This window comes from Lepisosteus platostomus, chromosome 11 (genome assembly GCF_059453375.1).
Source record: "Lepisosteus platostomus isolate fLepPlt1 chromosome 11, fLepPlt1.hap1, whole genome shotgun sequence".
Taxonomy (NCBI): Eukaryota; Metazoa; Chordata; class Actinopteri; order Semionotiformes; family Lepisosteidae; genus Lepisosteus; species Lepisosteus platostomus.
This window is the reverse complement of record NC_142621.1, coordinates 6,154,703-6,174,604: the sequence shown is the minus strand read 5'-3', so window position 1 is coordinate 6,174,604 and position 19,902 is coordinate 6,154,703. Positions and strand designations below refer to the sequence as shown.

General features: G+C 35.6%; 1 protein-coding gene across 4 annotated transcripts; it reads left to right on the top strand.

Moving 5' to 3' along the window:
- Positions 1 to 1,860: 1,860 nt before the first annotated feature.
- kiaa0040 (KIAA0040 ortholog) lies at positions 1,861 to 18,108 on the top strand. Of its 4 annotated transcripts, none has more exons than XM_088598133.1 (2): positions 1,861 to 2,081; positions 15,136 to 18,108. In XM_088598133.1, exon 2 carries the CDS (start codon positions 15,814 to 15,816, stop codon positions 16,147 to 16,149), a length of 336 nt encoding a protein of 111 aa, XP_088454259.1. In that variant the 5' UTR covers positions 1,861 to 2,081; positions 15,136 to 15,813; the 3' UTR covers positions 16,150 to 18,108. The 4 variants fall into 4 exon arrangements, with proteins under 4 accessions (XP_088454259.1, XP_088454261.1, XP_088454258.1 ...); XM_088598135.1 differs by lacking the exon at positions 1,861 to 2,081 and adding an exon at positions 11,691 to 11,713; XM_088598132.1 differs by lacking the exon at positions 1,861 to 2,081 and adding an exon at positions 11,744 to 12,034.
- The last annotated feature ends 1,794 nt before the right edge of the window (positions 18,109 to 19,902 follow it).

Here is a 19,902-nt window from a genome sequence, read left to right as displayed (position 1 = left end):
TGTCCGCTAGCTTGGAGGAACATGACGATGTTTTTTTTTTTTAATTTTGCTGTCTTTATTCAATAAAAAGCAAGGCTTTTAAAATGAATGCTGCTTTAAAAAAAAATGTTTTCAACCAAATTCTTCTTGTTGTGTTTTCTGAAATTTGATGATTTTACAACTGACTGCTGTATTTACAAGTCCTTTTCAGGCTATTTTTTCATCTTTTCATGAAACTCAGGAAAACTTCCAGCTGAGCTCAAAACACAACTGGCACAGTGATCAGTCCAAAAACTCAGTCTGCTAAGGAAGTCACATCGATTAATCTGATTTCAAGAATATTAAAGTAGTCAGCACTCAGTCACATAATTGCATGGTGTCCCCTTATAATTGTGTGCACTTAATGATCATACAATAATGGATTTGAGGTACATTAAGTTATGGGGTGGTTTATAAGAAACCAGAATTTAATTTACTGTTTGTCTAATTGTTCTTTAGATCTATTTCACAGCAGTTGTTTGATCAAAGATTTCAGGTCTTGGATAGACAATTATGTTACTTTGTAGTTCAGCAAAAATTTGCAGAGCCTTACTACAAAGCTAAGTGAAACCATCTTCTCTTTTTACACACTGTACACATACAATATTGCTTTTTTAAGGAATCCCTCCAAATATGTGGGTCTGTCATTGCTTGGTAAAGCAGCCTTGGTTAACTTCTATTTTTAAATAAGCTTTTAAAGAACTTAGACCATCTATTCCTGAATCTTACATGGAAGTAGAACAAGGAGAAAATGCAATATGCATAAGAGTAGTGCTCTGTGCAGAGCACCTCAGTCTGATGGAATGAATTTTGATACCTAAAGCAGGAAACAGAAAAGCTGACATCACAATGCTGAAGAGCCAGACTTCATAGTTTTCATAGTTTTCAGGTTACCATAGCAGCTGTTCTGTAGCCACTGTGCAAACTGGGGTTTTTAATATGTTTCAATCTGTATTAATGTGTGTCTTTACTACAACACAAGTGTCTGTCAAAATAAGTAACTGTAGTCTCAAGAAACATTTATTAGAAAATCAAATTAAATTTTAAATTTAGAAATTATTTTCAAACATTATTCAGATGGAAGCAAAAGCGACAAGCAGGAAGTGACTTTGACACACCTGATATAGACAGAGAGGTTTTAGCTTTAATTTATTTTAACAAAATTGCCAAAACAAATGCTTATCACATCCCAAATGTACTCTGATTAGAATTCCACAAAACACTCCACACTCATCTTCACGTTTTGTCTGCACTTGCAACTAACGTTGTGTTCATAAAAGTCTGTTTTAACAGAGATCTGAGCAGCACAAAGGTTTTTAGTAGAAACTTCCATTACATTTTGTCATATTCACCAACATACAGCATGGTGTTGGAGTTCTGGGTAAAATGGTACAGAGTGCTTATTGCTAGAAAATAAAATGCATATTTTAAACATCTGCTCTTATTTTAAAAAGTGCACTTACTGATGAAGGACCACATGTAGACACCAAGGAGCTTTTAATCTTATTTTAATCTACTATGGCTTGCATGTCTTCATTGCCTGCTACTGGCTTGTGCAAGAGAGTGAAATAGATCTCTGGTTATTAATAGTCATCAGGCTAATTACGCTAAAGTGCTGAAAGTATCTAGGTGTGTACTTCTAAGAAACGTCTAACCCTGGGAACAAAACAAGAAGGAAGGACACAAAAACCATTATAGTTGCAGGTCAAAACTGGAATTTTTTCCTCCATTTAAAATGATGCCTTCTGGAGTGTATTTGATGTAGGACGGCAATATATACAGCCCAGAAACTCGGGCAGTTTCACAAATCAGTGAGCCATCAAACTAAATTACTGCTGACATGTGAATGGACTGCTGTACCATCCCCGTTGGAGGGCTTGCTAATAGTGCCATAAACACGTCGACTTAATAGGAAATTTCGTGGTGATGGATTAGAAACACAGCATCACCAAAAAAAAATGTTGTGCGCAATGATAACAGACGTGCTGAGCTGGTCACGGAAGATTTCATTTTAAAGCAATGGTCTCATGGGAAGCCCGGGACGTTTTGGTATCACACAAAAGGTAAGATGGTTTCTGTTCTTATTTTATTTTAAATTTGGTGTGCTTCGAAGCAAAGTGGGCCAATGCGGAAGCTTGTGTTTCACACTGTATTGCAATCTGTTGGTTTGCAAGCATCAAAAGCAGCACACTAAAGTGATTATACAGTCTCAAGCCATATTTTCTGCCAGTGTAAGAGATTTTGTTACATATCGTACAGGGTTATTTTCCAATACCAGATAAGGCTGTATGTTATAAAAAGTTTAAAAGTCCTTTTTCATTACAGTGCCAAGTGTCATTTTTTATTAGCATAGCAAGATCAGGCACGTTGCTTTATCATTATGACTGGACACAGTACGTCAACCATGCATAAAGATGTAGCCAGAGTGTACACATCACATGGGTGAAAATTATTGCTCTGATCCAGTATATTGCTGTGCTAGTTTTACTGTTTTTTTATTTGTAATATTCCTTATTATACCCATTATAATTATTAATCAATATGTTTATAATATATTATCTACTGCATAATAGATATTATATAATTAATTCCTACAGTATAAAATTATCTTTTATACTTTTTTTTCATTTTTTAATACTTTTAGAAACTATTTACTGCTCTAATAACAGAGCAAACGGTGAATGTGCTCCATAAACCATCTTAGAAAATTCTTAGGAAATTCTGCAATTTCCCTCACGGGATCAATAAAGTATCTATCTATCTAGAAAGCTGCGGCTTCTTTAGAAACAAAAAATGTCTGTGTTTTTGTATTTTATGTATCAGATGAGCTGGTTTTCAAGTGAGAGCCACATTCATGAAACTGTAGCAACTTATCTAGGTGCAAGATATACTCAAATAAGAAGTATCACTTTTCTAGTTTTCTCTAATTTTATTGAAATTTTAGCACTATGGTAAAAGTATCCACCTGTTTTAAGTAAATGTTCTGTCTTTAAAAGGTTACAATGATCACTCGGTTTTAAAACTCACCTTTCACGAAAGCTTTCTGTACTTTGCAAATAGTAAAAAACACCTTTGGACTTGCTCACCTCCTCAATACATATTCATTATGTACAGTAACAAGGATTGTTTTAACAGCCTTCAGCATCTTAATGGGCTTTCCCTTTAAATAATTTCAGTTGAAGGAAGACTGTTTAGAAATGTTCATTCTTCATGGCTTTTTAGAAAAGAATACAAATGTTTGTCTGGAAAGTGTGTATAGGAATTGTTTCTCTGTTTTAGGTGAGTTTGAAACCTCTGAAGTGTTTCACCCTGAAACGACAGGAGATAGGACATATGATAGATGTTCCAGTTTTTGATTATTTTGTAATAACTTATGTTGTAAATTTCTGCTTGTAAGCATTATTTAAATCATTCCATTACGTTTGTGTTACCTTTGCCATTTGCAATCTACACAGAGTTCTTCCTACAAAAACCCACATAATAGCAGAGGAATTAATTATTACTTTTGTGAGTAAATACATTGGTGTTTGCAGGCCACCTGTTTACAGTATCTACCCTTTGCAATCAATACCCATCCTTCTTCTTGGATTGACAGATTCAATTAATCAAAACTTCATTGTGAAATAGAGTGCATTAACACAAAAAACAGTACAGCTAATACTTATAGTACAGGCTGAATCTTTTGATTGAATTTTAGTCTAGTTGTCAATTCAGTTTAGCAACTAAAACTGAGTGTCTTATATTATGTAATAGTTTTAAAACCTAATTAAAAGTTAGCTAAATACATTTCTGTATTTGATTGTTAAAGACATAATCTACAGTACTGTATATACAGTGTTTCACAATACTTAATTGTGAAACATGATCTAAACTTTAGCCCAGAAAATCTTTGGTAGTGGCTGTGAACTGGCAGGAAGCAGTATCTTGTGGTTTTCTGTGAGAGAACAGTTGCAAACAACCTGCATTTGACACCTCTAGCTAAAATGACATGGAATGTAAAAAAAGGTTGTGATTCTGATCTAAAAAGTAAGAATTTTTATTGTGAAGTTTACCGAGGTCTAAATTTCAAAGGCTATGTTATTCATAACTGTGATTTAAGTATTTCTTACATCTGAGTGCTTCTTTAGACTTCTTTTCAATTCACTATTTTGTTATTGCCCCTGCCATAACCTGCCTTCCTAATGGAAGTATGAGACGACCAGCAGTGAGCCTGCAGACAATTTGTAGTTCTGCCTTTTATAAACTTTCCAGTGACGTTTGTATTGCTTAGAGGCATATTTAGCCTAAAAGTCCTTTTAAGGTTGCATGAAGTTGCTGTCTTTCACCACTGTATTAAGGAGCCAAGGCATACATAGATATAAAAATATTTCCTCCAGCTCCAGAAATTCTTATAACAGCACTTTTTTTTTCAGTATTTCAGTGAGGAAAACCCATTCTTTACAAAAGGTATTTATTGAGCATTAGATGACATCACGTCACTGGTCTTCATTTCCTGTTCTTTGAGGTGCTTGTGTACTCTGGGCCAGCAGGACGTCCTGGGTAGAAATCATGTTGACCTCCTGATGTCCTGGTGCAGGTGGAGGTTTAGGAGGATTGTATCCCAAATGTCTTATGTGGTCTATTGCAGAAAAGGTCTTAAACATCCCTTCCTTGCCATTCATCTGATATGTTTATTAATTAAGAGTGAGTGTGAATTGTCTGTATAGAGGACTGAGAAGGTGTGGAGTAAGGGGAGTGGTGTGGCATGAGCATGCTTCATGTTCCCAGTTGAAAGTCAGGAAAAAATAATGTCTATGCTGAACTGACACTTTGCCAGACTTGTGAATTATTTCTTTAAAGAAATATTGCCCTGCTCCAACTGCAAGACATGCACTTCAAGGACTGTACAGTGCAGTACCTTGCAAAAAACATACAGATAACAGAACCATGCCAAAATACTGTGCAATAAATGGCGATGATAATAAAAATAATCCTTTACACCTTTATAGCACTTTCCTAGACACTTCACTCAAAAACTTTACAGGTAATGGGGTCTCCCCTCCACCACCACCAATGTGCAGCCCCACCTGGATGATGCGACGGCAGCCATATTGCGCTTGAACGCTCACCACACATCAGCTCTCGGTGGGGAGGAGAACAGAGTAATGTAGCCAATTCATAGTTGGGGATTATTAGAAGGTCATGATTGGTAAAGGCCAAATTTGGCCAAGATGCCAGGGTAATACCCCTACTCTTTTCAAGAAGCACCCTGAGATTTGTAATGACCACAGAGAGTCAGGACCTGGGTTTTACGTCTCATCTGAAGGACAGATTGTGATAAACCCATGCTCTCTATATTGAACACATGTGATGCCCAGGAAGAAGTTTAAGTTTGATCCACCTCTATTAGTGGCCCTGGAAATATAGCATGTAACCCCATTGTAGTGGGCTCAATGTGTTCAGAACTGCAAAGCATTCTGTCATGGTAGTAGCAGGGTTTCTTTGATGTAGCCTTCTGGGTGCAGTTACAGACCCTCCTTTAGTGGAAGAGACAGAAAGCTCTATTTATTTGATAAAGTACTATATGGTGCCAAAAGACTGATATAAGTCTGTATATCTCTATTGATAATGTTGAATCATGGCCTGCTTAAATTAAGGATGCTTGCTGTCAAAGGCATTTTTTTACAATGGTAATACAGAACTACAGCATGCAGTGGATTACACAGTAATACAGCACCTCTTCATATTAATTCTTCAAAATATTTCTGTGTTTGAAACCTATTTTTAAATTCCACCATGACCAAAAATTGTCTAAGCCCACATACTTTACCATAATACTCAAGACTTGTATGAGTAGAATTTTCCATTTGTTATTTTTCAGGAAATGCTGCACCTGTACAATCTACTTAAAACAACTTTATACTTTACATATTTCCTTTCCTCTGTCTCAAGAAATAAAAAGAAAAAATGCTTAATCAAGCATTATTTTGAATAATAAACATTCTGTAAAACTCGATAAAGATCAGAGAGGATGTACCGAAATGTGTTGGTGACAATTAACACATCCATAAAATATGTTGTTTGGTTTTGTACTTGTGGCTCCACACATCTATAACTAAACATAACTCTTTTTCCTACCCATATTAAAGAAGGGAGGTGCTATTATAGATTTTCTATTAATTCATTTCTTACAGGAAGCAATATCGAGATTTAATGAATAAATTTGAACAACTTCAAATTTATTCATTAAATAAATAAAGGGGTGCAACAATCTGATAAATTTTTCACTGGTCTTAACTAGATTTTGTAGCATAAATCTAAAAGTCATTTGCATATAGTTAGGATCATAATGTTGAACACTGCATGTTTAGGAGATGTTATATTCATGTCACATTTTGCTAAAGAATCCTGGTGGTCCACAATTCATTTGAATATATAGCACTAGATCAGTCATTATAATAATAAGCAGCCATGTAAATGTCTCAAAACCAGCAGTATAAAAGTGACATCGATTTGCACAACACACAGATATGAACTGAGATACTTAAAATTGTAACCCACAAGTTAACAATTGTTTTGAGTACTTGTTTATATTACTGTACAGTATATTGTTTGTATATTGGTACACTATGTAAAATGTTTTTGAATCAAAGGACAAAAAAGTAAACTTGTTGTGTATGATTCCTGACAAATTTAATATGCACATATAAAGTATGTTCCTTGTTTCCTTTTCACTGTACTTCATTGCATACAGATGACTCATCATCTCTGTTGCTTGGTTAACTAGTTAGAAATGGCAAGTCTATTTTCAGCAGCGCATCAGAATCCTGCCAATCTAAACATTTTCCCCAAATTCTCTTTCAATGTCGGCAAAAACAATTTAGTTCACTCTGCCAGATAGCTTAATAAAACCTTAAAATACTTTATTTTTTCATCTCCTTTTTGTTCTTTTTGTGAATAAAAAAGATCATTTGCTAATTTCCATGACAAAAACATATGTCACTGAGAAAACTAGCTGCATGACTATTTGCACCAGCACATGTGTGATATGAACAGTGTTCGATGCTTGTTCATCTTCAGTCTCAACGTTTAGAGCATTAAGTGAAATATGGACCATTCAATATTACTGTCCAATCTTGGATCGTGAAAATGTATTTTTTGTCTTTCAGGCAAGTCTGAGCTTCTGCTACCTTGCCTACAGGCACCAAAACATAAACTAGCAACTACTCTGACTCACAGTGCCTAATATAGGAAGCTAGCTAACAATACAAAATGCCCATATCCTATAAATGAATTGCAAAAGCAGAAATAGTCTCTGAGTAGTGTCACTCCTTCCATATTCGTTGTTTTATCTTTTATTTTTTTCCTGATCATAGAGGTTGTTTTGTCCCACAGCAGGTATGTAATGCTCTGAAATAGTAAAATATTTTGACTGCAAATGACACATTGAAACCTCAGGAAGTGGCACCTAAGTGAGTCATATATTTGAAGTTTCTTTCTTTCATACAGCCATTCTGAACTCATAAAGACCTCTACATCCTTAAAAGTGACCGTGGAATAACTGGACTGGGCACATCAATTTTAGCGTTCCAATAAATGTCACAAATCATACAGAGACATAAATATCTGCATATTTGGCTCTTGACTTTCAAGAAGATTTCATTCTGATTTAGGGAGATTTCCCTTCAAGGTCTTACATACATATAAATATTCCAAACCAAAAGTTAAATCAGTTTAGCTATCAAGCTAACAGTTATATTAAATTGTACACTTGATACTGTTCTGTTGAGCTAAATAAAAAAATACTAGTCCTCTTACTTCGGGTTATGTGTAATACCATAAAGAGATGCATGTTCCTTCTTTGCGGTGTATTCTTATTCTGTGTTTTCTTGTAGATGTTATAATAGGATATTGTAAGTGACTATTGAAATGTCTTGAAGAATCTCAATACAATGGGTAACACCTAGCTATTGTCAACATTTCCAGTTATTGGGAGCTTTAAAGCAAGGAGATGTTTACAGCAATATAAGGGTGCGAGATTTAGTGATCCATTATAATTGTAAATTTTACCATGGTTTATGTTAGTTAATTAAGTTCTGGGTAAAAAATTAAGTGTCAATCAACAGTCCAGGATCATAAAACACGTCATAAAACAGGCAGATGGAGAAAAATTGAGACAGAAATAAGACAGAGAAATAGAGAGTCTAGAGGTCCTTGTCCAGATCATCGGGAAAGGCAGATTGAAGACAGATTTCTATTCTGTTGTTATTTCTATTCTTTTGTTTTAGGGAACTCTGATTTCCTGTATAGAAAATCCTAAGGTTAAAAACTGTCTCTCCTGGTTGGTGAGTGCAGTTTTTAGAATAGGGAGATAGGTTCTCATTAAGCACCGTTGTTTACAGAGGGAGAGATTTAACCGTAGCACTATTCTGTTTAGTTTTGGCAATTGTAGGTGTTATATAAGTGCTGAATATTTGCTAGCAGTCTGAGGTTTTCTGGATGGTCAAGATATGGGTCTCTGGAACACCGGGTTAGTAAATTCATACATACTGTAACTTGTCTGTATATTTATGTTTTGTGTTATTTAGTGTGTGTATTGTCATTGTTAATAAATATTTATTTAACCCAGTGTGCCTGAGGAACTTAATTTCCTCCAATTATACCAACTGCTCTGGTATATTCTTGGTAAAATGTTTACAATTATTTAACTTATTTATTGATGAATCCACTATTTTGGAAATTGCACCAATTTCATAACCCCTATTCATAACAATATTTTAGATGCCCTCACTTATATGTTTTTTCTATGCCTGATAATTATCCGTTTCCTAAACTCAGATATTGAAAGTTTTAATTCTAAAATGGCTTTGGCATCCTTGTGCAGTATTTGTATATAAAGTCAAATGAATTATTCTTTTGGAAGTCATCCAGTTTTCTATACATAGTTAAACTGTTTTCAACGTAATATTATGTTAGCTGATGAAACCACTCTAGTATAACGTTATTAATGAGTTTCAGTTGAATTTAATTAGATTATTTTATTTCCTACCCTGAAAATGTAACAACATGGAGTTTCCAGGAAACATTTTTGTTGTTTTTTAACAGTTGTGAAAAAAACAAACTAAATGTATTACATATTACACATTTGTGGTTTATGAGTGTTTCACAACCAAAAAACCATTGTTCAACCAAGGTAAACTTTGTTCATGTTAAATACTGAGGGAGTTTTGCCTCATTGTAATTCATAAGTCCATAATTCCACCCAAACTATCTACCATAACAAAAGCTGTTAAAGCAAAAGCCCAGTATTACATGATGTTCATTCATAAAAAATGCTCTGTTATATTGTTCATAAGTAATTTGGGTATTTAGCTGAGTAGTCATAGAAAGAAAAGGGCTTCTACACTAAATGGATTAATTATTTTATGGGCATTTTTTTTATTTCATGATTAGAGGGCATTTTAAACCTATCTGCCCAGTACATTTCTCAACACACCCACTTTTTACTTTGGTAAAAAATGTATACTGTATATGAGGTGTGGGTTATCTGATTACAGGGCAGAAGTGATTCCAGGTATAATCCAGGAGGCTATACAGCAGGTATCAGGGAGAGGGTGGAAATGAAGGAGGGGGTCTGTATAGATCTCCATTGAACTGGGGAAATCTGACAGAGACTTAGCTTTCTGTAGCACTCCCATCAAGTTTTGATTGCCCCAGGGTTATCGAAATACAAAGATGTTGATAGAATACCTGTTAGTGTGTTTGTGTTTAGAACTTTGCTGAGATCGGAACACAGATGGTACTTTTCAAATACTCCTCATTTCAGTCCATAAATAAATAGCAAGATTGCAGACTGAATAAATAGGATTTGCATCTGCGTTTCTGGCCTTGGGGTACATTAAGAGTAGAAGCTTTTATTGCCACTTAGAGCATGTTCCTGCTACTGGCAATTGTGAACCATGTGGTCAGAGAAGGCAACAAAACACATGGAGGATCACTGCAAAATGTGACTCATACACATCACATCTCTCATTTTTTCTGCTTCACCCACTTTCCTAGCGCTGAAGCAGACTCCACCTTGAGCATATTTACACAGAATAGCTTGACTTTCATTTCTCTCATCGTGACAGAAGGGTGTGATTGGGAGGAACATTTAAAATACTTTTTAGATGTTGGTGCCATATTTGTGTGTACAGTATGTACTGTATTTTTAGTTCGTTTTAAAGCTACAGTACAGTGGAACTGTACATTTAAATTCACTCAGTGCGTCTCATTAATGATTGATTAGTAGTTGATCTGAGAACAAGTATTTAAACACTATTATTCCTTTGAAATTTAAACATTATATAAAATGATGTGTTCACCGCAAATTCCAGTCAATTACAGAGAAAATTAAGTTAGGTGGATGCTAAGAGTTGTAAAGTTACATTCCTGGAATGTTTAAATCTATTGTACTCATCATACATACCGTTTTCCAGAACCCTTAGCTTTTAGTGTTGTTCTGTTGTTTTAATGTTTTTCCTTGTTAATGCATTATTCTATACTGAAATTGTAGCCTTTTTGATTAAGGCTAACAGTAAATCCTGACGACAAGTAATGTTAATGGCTATGAACATTTGACAATGAGATCTTTAGTATTTCTTAAGGATTAGCAAATGCTATTATACTTTTGTGCTGCTCATGTATAATCTGTCCCAAGTTGTGATTTTTTAAGTTTGTGAAGATTTTGATCAATTTGAATTAAAGATTTTTTAACAACATTTTTTGGGGTTTTAATAATAGTAGAATACACCAATGAGGTATTTGAATACATTGTTGATGCTCAGAGTTCACAGTATTCTTGTATGTGTGAATCCTGTGTCTAAAATGTTTGCACAGCAGTGTTGTTATCTTCAAAGTTCACTCTAAGAAATATAAGGTAATCATATTACTGTTGCATTTGTCCAAGAGCGAGGAAAGCACATGTTCTTTTCCTTTGTAATTTCCTTTGTCAAATTGCTTCACCTGGTACTTTGTGTGCATCACAAATATAGCTGTCCATTTCTGACATTGTTCTTAGCTCTGAAACAAAACATTAAATAATGGCATGTTGTGTCTGTGTACGCAATGTGATGTGGTTTATAGAATAATGTTTCTCTGTAAAATATGTGAAAGACTGAACACAATCAAAGTCTATGTGAAAACCCATAGGAAAATGCTTAAAAACCAGCTTGCAACACAAAATTTCAAAATGTATCTGTGATCAATAGATACCAAGGTAAGAACATAGTAAAATCAACTGTATTCTATTACTTTGGGGATTTTAGTTTTTCTTTGCTTTCAGTATTGACTGATTTTAATCCTAAATTCAGATGCCAAACTTGCAAAACACTGCTCCTGAATGTATGGTATGTGAATAAGTAATATGTCTCTCACTGTAGTGCACTCTATTACTAGTTAATACTTAATAAACAATGCCCTACATTTAGTGTTCTGGAAGTGAAAGTGCCATATTCAAGGTACAATATCACCATTTAACCTTCAAACCTGTCAAAGGCAGACGTGCTCCCTAAAGAGCAGGTACCACCCATTTAGGTTAGTTTTTTTAACCAAGTTAAGTTTAAGCTGTGACAATTGTTAGACCAATAATGAGCATTCAGCAAAGGCCACATTAGATAAGGTTCTTGTTAGCTCTGGCACACTGGCTTACAGGAAGCAGTGCACTATGACATCACGGGTAAGTTCTGTGTATAAACTAACCACAAGAATGCAGCGTGTCAGCCAGGGAGAGTGAGCAGAAACAGAGGGCTCTTTCTTAGGTATGGGAAATGAACACACGCTGCCTTGTCTGAAAAGCGGGCTGTTCTATACGAGTGAATCGAAGGCCAGGTGGAGGAAAAGGCAGGTCTGTACACAGCACTTGAGTGGGAGTGGTGTCTTTAAGTATGCCTTCGGAGTGGAACTGTGCTGCCTCTTTAAAAGAGGAGAGAAAAGCTTAAACCTGAAAATCAAAAAGGAAACAAAGTATTGAAAGAAAAACGTTTTCGTTTACTGGCTGGTGAGTGCCTAATGGTTTGTTCCTTTATCACATTATGTAAGGTAAATTCTGTATTTTCTTGTTGTGGAATTAGGAAGCTAATATTGTACTTTTCTTTTCTTGAAGATCGGATAGTCGGATCACCTATAGCCTATATTATTGTATGTCATTGGTATCCTTTGACCAGCTCTTGATTAGAAAAGACAAATTTAGGAAAGATCAATTCTATCCTACTTCTATACTCTCTATAGAAGTCCTATTTTTGTTGGTAAAAAAACTCTTTCCACATAACCATTGAAATGTTGCATGCATTGAATTCCATATTCATAAACAAGATTAATGGAAAGTATATCCAGATTCTATTTTCATTGTCCTAAGATGGTGATATGACTTATTCTTCAGTATCCAGTCTGACTTTCAATACGAACTGCACACATCTGGGTAACCTGTGCAGACTCAAGTACATTGAGCAGTTTCTTGTGCTATGATGGAATACACAGAAATGGGTAAAATAAATAGTTTTCTGATTCCCTGCCCATACGTGCCGACCAATGTTTATTATACTGGTTTTCAAACAGTAAGGTACATTTTTATCAGAAGTAAAGACAGCATAATTTATAGCCACAGTATGGAATCACGTAGACTGTCAACAGTTGAAATATAGGGGGTAAATTATTAAAATAAGAGATTTCTCGTGTAGTGGATTATGCCACATTGAAAATTATTGACACAGAAATGTTATGCTCACACACAAAAAAAGCAAATAGACATAAAAATTTAGAAAAAATTAAAAAAGGATCTGATTTAGAGCCTGTGAAGGCTCTTTTGACAGCAGTTTTAAAGATATTTACCGTTTAGCAAAATTCCTAGACACAGTAACCCACAAATGTGCATTATACAGTAAGTGATAAATAATAAAATGATTTATAAAATAATAGGAAATGCAAAGTAGTTAAACCATTAAACACTTTGTGTATCTCAAGGTGACATTATATAAATAAAGACAAGGTCACATAAGCCAGCTGGTCAGGCAAATGAATAAAAATGTTTACTTTGTGTTTGATCATTAAAAAAAGCTTGTCTCAGTTTTTTACATTTATATACTGCCTCTCTTTCCTTAAGATATTTATACACAGACTTTTTTGCTTGTTTAATCTAAAATATGAAAAGTAGAATCTAAACATAAGTTTTGAGGTGCAGCAAGAAGCTCTCATCTAGTTTCAAGAAGGGTTTCAAGATGTATTTTAAGTAGAAACCCTTCCCATGAAAAGACTTAACATTTCCAAGATACACAAGTACCTTAATCATCACTGAAAAACAGGTTTTTAATTTAGTTAGAGGAATATTTACTTCTAACTAATCTAGATATCTTAAGTGGAGTGCTGAAAAATAACCCCTTGTGATTCTGATTCCTTAAATGTTTTAATCTTTTTGACAAGCCAAAAGGTTATTATGAGGGGACTGTGTTTTTGACAATAGAAAAGGTCAGAAGTTCGTACCGCATTACTTGTAGTTGGAACACATGCTGTACTTATTTAAGATTTAACTTGAAATTAACAGACTATTGAAGGCGGCTGGTGAGGTTTGGCAGTAATTCTTGGTGACACCTTTCCTTTTACATGTAATGTTCTAAATATTTTCTGTCAAGGACATAATGCTGAGATCCCCACAAAGGCAATGAAGACTTGTTTTGACTCATGCAGACATGTCCTTTTGGAAAAGTCTTGGAAGGAATGAGGCAGGCTGGCTCTGAAATAATTTGATAGGGCAGATATTTCATCCATCCAGATGAGCTTAAAAAATGAGATCTAATTATTCTGTGATCATATATTCTTCTGTGTTTCAAAACATAGTGCATTCTTTCCACTGAAACTGTTTTGAAATCTGGACAAGATATATTTTGTGCTGACACCTCTGAATCACTAGGGCAAAATTAAAACAATGTGGTTAGGTGTTACCACTTTCAACAGTATGATAAATTATCCATGATCACCAGCTTCTTCCTTTTAAAGTTCAAGTTTTCCAAATGAGCACTAATACGTAAATGGCTCACTTTCGAAAGGGGGTTGAAAGGCCTCTTTCAGATTGTGTGGTCTGTTCACTTGCTATTTAACACCTTTACAGGTTCAAATTCAACCCGGTTTTCAATGGATTAACTAATTCAAAATTAAAATCAAAATGCTGATGAAACAGAAACCCTGGTATATAAACAACAGTTTAAAACTCAAGATTAAGCGAATAATTGCAAGGCAGGTTTGAGCCTAGGACTCCACTTATTGGCGATCAGAATTATTGGAGAACAATAATAAATCAAGTAAGCCTAAATACTGACGATTAACATCCGCACCATTAAATAGCTATGAGTATTTTAGGGCTTGTCATGTTACACAAGGGACATTCCACAAATTTCTTGAAAAGGAAGAATTCTGTGTTGATATACATGAAACCTTGTGGATGTACTGCATCATAAACATCTGAAAATTAAAAAGTGTAGATACTTGCATCTTTAAGCTTTCCTTTCAGAAAAAAACAGGTGTCTTTGTTTCTTTGGCACCGCTATCTCCTCAATGGTTTCCAGTAGCAGCAAGTGCAGCTTCCTGTTGTTCATGGTGAATGATGGCAGGCAGGAAGACTATGCAATTAGAAGCACAGCAATTTCACACATTTGTGGCTAAAACGAGTAGCAACTGACAAGGTTCTGCAGTTGCTGTGGCTCAGAGGAGATTAACTGCAAGAACCCAGCGGTTTTGTCGTCTTACCAACCCATATATCATACTCATGGAACGAACTTAATTTAGCGATGCTTTGCTAAATGAACAACTTGAAACAACAAATTCCAAAGATTTTAATGTCACATACGGGACACCTGCTCATATGTTATATACACATACATCAGCATGCCAAGAAACCTGTATCAAGACCAACATACTGTACTGTGGGTAGAACCCAGAAAAATATTTCTGGACTATCTCGACTGAGGTATAACTGTTTATACTTGTGGCTGGGTGGCAAAGTAAAATTACAGCTCTCATTGTAGTACTGAAAGCAAAGAAAAATAAAAACTGTAACCTGGGATTTAGGGACTGGAAAAAATCTATTCATTTTTTTCTCTTTCTCCACAGATATTTCCTTTTATGAACAAGTTCCTCAGTGAATTCTCCAGTCATTGTTGGATCTGAATAGAATGGTTTAAAATAGAGCTGGAAAGCAGATGGAGACTCGTGAAAGAGCTGTTCCAAAGGGAATCTCGCTGGGAGTAAATAGGCCGATTCTGAAAACCCTTCAACCATCAAGACCTAAATTCTATATGTTTTACTCTGGAATCTGAACTGAACTCAGGCAGTAAAACTGTCTTTAATCTCCATTGCTTTTGTCAACTTAGAGCTGGAAGAGTGGCATACTCCACACAGGAGTAAAGAGATTATTTAGACCTCGAAATTCTTGTTCAGTTCTTATTTCCTGCACCAGACACTCTGAGGTTAATAGGAAGCACCTTCTTGCACCAACGACAACAATCAAAACTGTTACAAAAACACAAGAGGAAATCACCCACGATTTTAAAACATCATGAAAATGAACTGATCCTTGCAGACTTTTGGGGACACTTCTTCACTTCTTTTGTTCTTTTTTTACCAACACAGTCCTGAAACAAGCCTGTCACAGCAGAAACCCGCTTCCTGTTTAAATTGTGACACCACCGCGCTTGTCCAGTTGTGTTTTTATCTGCTAACACCATTCGCTTGTCCTCTCCCATCTGTTCATGAGCTGTGGGGCAATTTTGTACGCCTAAGTGTTGAAACATGAGGAATGAGATTTTGAAATTTTTCAATGACTTGTGGAGCACTTCCATATCCAAGCATGACCAAGGGATTTACAACACAGTGTGCCTGGTGGTCTTGCTGGCTCTGCCTCTGGTGGTGCTCTTTACCTCTGTAGTGGTGTGTTGTCACTGCTGTTGCAGCCGGCGGACTGGGTGCTGCTCCTGTTGTGCCTGCTGTGGTGGCAATGAGCAGTCAGCCAAAGCAAAGACAGACAAAAAGAAGAAAAAGAAGAAAAAGCCCAAAAATGAAGATTTGTGGATTTCTGTTAAACCAGGGCCAATGACCCCAGACAGAATGGCACTGACAACGGTCTAACATGGGCAACATATGAGAACACATTTGAACCTGCTGATTTTTATTGATTTATTTATTTCCACTTCATTGTTATCGGCCTCTACATCCTTAAACACTTATACACTTACACTGTATTCAGTATTAGGTCATGTGTTTTAAGAGGAATCGAAACTGCCAGCATTGCAATCATGTAACCCTTTGGAGGAACACCAATTCCAGGATATTTTTTTAGACTTGGTGCCAATAAGTACATTTAGATTGGTGCAAGGGTCAAGGGCTGAAATTTTCCTAAATTTGACCTAAATCTGGACACAACCATGCTTGAGACTCCTTTGAGCATCTGTGGGTTTCCTGGAAGTCAAGTGCTGAGCGGTAAAGGCTACGCCTGAGAATGCAAAGGGCTCATGAATTTCTGTACTTCCTAGTAGAGAGCTCAATGGGGTTTTCACGGCTATCTGTGAACCACAATTTTGAGCTAAATATGACAGTTTTTCAGTTTGTTGGCTGTTTCCCTGTTATTCTCAGTTTGAAATTACGCGCTCACTTCCCTTTTAAGAGAACTGCCTTTCCAGTAGTTTTATTTTGTTTGGTTTTGTCTGTATTAGACATCTGCTCAATTAAGGAACTTGCGTGTCTTTATTCTGGCTAATAATCAGAAAATATTTCAAGTCAAAACAAAACACTAAAAAGACATTTAAAAGAATTAAATATATATGAAACGTATATATGAAATATATATGAAAAGTATGACTTCCAAAAAGAACTATTGCATCTGTTACAGAATTTGTATTTTTGTGAGCAACAATTGTATTGTATTTGAGTGTGGAAATTCTTATTTTTATATGCAGTTTCTAATACAACATGCAATGGCTACTAATAAGGCATATTGTTATCTATATAGAAGATGGCAACCAGTTAAATTAGACTTATTCCACAGCCAGGCAGATGGTACAAGTACAGGCATATTTGTGTGACCATCCACAATAAGTCCCTTACTTTAGATTCACAGTACCATGGTGCTTAGAAAGAGATCTAAAGGGATTCTATTCACTTTCGAGTTCCAGATGTCCTTTATTCAAAGCTTGGAATGTAATTTGACTTGGCATTTAGTTTCCTTATTGGGTACATTTGCATTGCTGACTTTGCTTTGTAGCTGCCTGCCTCAGTGTTTTCTGCTATTGTATCAGCTAAAATTATTTTCTACATTATTTCCCACTTTAAACACTTTCCTTCATAGAAAAATTGTGATATTTCGCAGAGGCTGAATACTGATAGACGTCTTAGTTTTGAAGATGAGTCATATTGGTTTTTCTAGTTTGCTCAAGGTCCTTGAGAGTTCCATGTATTTCACTGAGAAATTCTGACTGCTACTTTGCACTAGCATGTTGGTACGGGGGAGGAAAAGCATTTACTAGTAGTTACGAATTTAGGCAAACATTTTTGATATTGAACGATGTGCACCTTATGTGGTTAAGCTATTAGTTAATGCTTATGCCTCCTACATATGATGATGATGATTAGACTTCGGACACTTTTCCAGCAACAGAACACTGAAGTAAAAGGTGAATTATTTAGGGTGCTTGACAGCAGATTTGTAATATTTATTGCTTAATAGGCCCCTAAAGAGAAGCACATGTGATCTAACTACTTCTTTAAAGGTTATTTCTATAAAAACAAGACTATGCAAGCCGGTGTTGTCTCATGGGTAGGATTCTCTCTCCTTCAAAAACAATTGGACATGATCATGTTACAAAATGATATGGAATGACTGCTGTAGCTACTGCATGAGCATTAGTGCTATACAGTATATTGATTCACAGTTTTGGAAATGTTTTCTTATTTGTAATTTTGTACAATACACTTTAGAAACTTAACAAAGACAAAATACTGTATTTTTCTATAGTTGTATTAATTTTTCAGTTTTATTTGAGAGTAATATGTGAATATTTTTAAATAAACATTTATTAACTGCTGAAATAATCTGTGTATGTGGAACTTTTCATGTTAAAATTGTAACAGATATGGTCGTTGCGAACGGCTGTATTGTAATACAATTGAAAGCGGAAGTTCCACGTGTCCATTGAACCTTAACTCACCAATATGAAAACCCCACTGGGAAGACAAATGTGAAAATGTCTAAGCAAATCAATGTTATAGCCTGCACTGAAACGTGTCCTTCAGTGATAAGAACTTGAACTTTTCAGTCCTGAACTGGGAAGAAATGGAGAAGAGGACCTGATTCAAGTATTCAAAATCCTCAAAGAGTCTCACAACGTCAACAAAAAGGATGTCTTCAGAATCGTCTGTGAAACATGAACCAGAGGACATTAGTGGAAATCACTGGGGAGGTACACGTTAAACTTGAAGTATCGAAGGTTGTCGGGGTCTGAGAAAAAGCAAGATGTTGAAGTGGACACCCTGGCTTCTTTCAGGAAGTGGCACAGTAAGATCCATAAGCTGGTAGCAATCAAGTGCTACCACTTGATGGTGATCAGAATAGTCACTTAATTGTTTGTATCCTCTCATACCTTCTTATTTTATAAAGTGGCTTGGACACCAGCATTGTATATGTCTACAAGGTAATAGTCACAGATAGTGACAGCACTAGAACTGCTTCCAAACTAATTATTTTGTTTTACAGTATACAGTATATTAACAATATATTGTTTGGAATGATATTAATATGTTGTCCCATACAATATTGGCTTGTGGCAGGCAGTTAAACTTTATTAGCAGTAAAGCACTGACGAAATTAAAAAAGTGCCAAAGAAATAATGTCGAAATTCTGTTTTTCTTCATTGACACACCCAGCAGAAATCCTTTTAACCAGCTACAGGCCCTGACACCTGTGAGCACAGACCAGGCTTGCTGTGTTAATTCACTACAGGCTTTCAGCGTGCAGAATGACACATGTAAAATCCCCACCCAGACACTCTGACATAAATATGTACTTCACATTTTTAGCATTTCCATATATGAATTATTTTTTCACTATTTCTAAATGTAGTGGGAGCTCCAAACTGCCACCTTTGAAAGTTATGACAAATATAACCAATGAGAATAACTAGGCATTAAAGTTAAATATGCACATGACATCTGTTTTTAATTATCTCTTTAGACATCACTGCCATTGACTAAAACTGTCCTGTTTGCAGTTTAAATATCTTCATATTGATTATCCAGCATCTCTATCACAAATGGAGAAATGAATCTAAACCTGTGAGCAGAAGGTACCTTTTTACACTGAGGGCTGCTGGAGTCTGGAACAAGCTACCCAGCCACACTGTTGAAGCTGACACCCTGCCATCTTTCAAGAAACAGTTGGATGAGATAATCAGATAGCTTCTATCAGCTACTGTAAATGAGGCCGATGGACTCCTCTCTCTTGTTAACATTCTTATTGTTCTCCTATGTCTTTAAGTTCATTCAAATTTTCCATCCCTGATGAATATAACTCTTCAGGGAACCTCTTTAGGCAGACCTCAGTAGATGATGTCAAGTCTTCCCCACCTGTATTCTTCAAACCTTGAAGGTAAGCCAGATAGCCATTGCTCAGAGCCAGGTCTGGACTGTAATTTTAGTGATTCAGCTACTCAAAATCACATTTACAAAACGCAGGTTGAACAATGTGAGACTTGTGCATTATTGTGAAGCAGCTGCCCACCTTTGATAACTGTGTACTGCATATTTATACATCTGTATATTTTTTCTAATATTCTGGAATAAAGACTTATTGTACTTTCACAATAATCCTAAAAGGTTAGAAACTGTTCG

Excerpts from the sequence above, each read along its gene's own strand:
- kiaa0040 (XM_088598133.1), top strand. The coding sequence starts at position 15,814 with ATGAGGAATGAGATTTTGAAATTTTTCAATGACTTGTGGAGCACTTCC.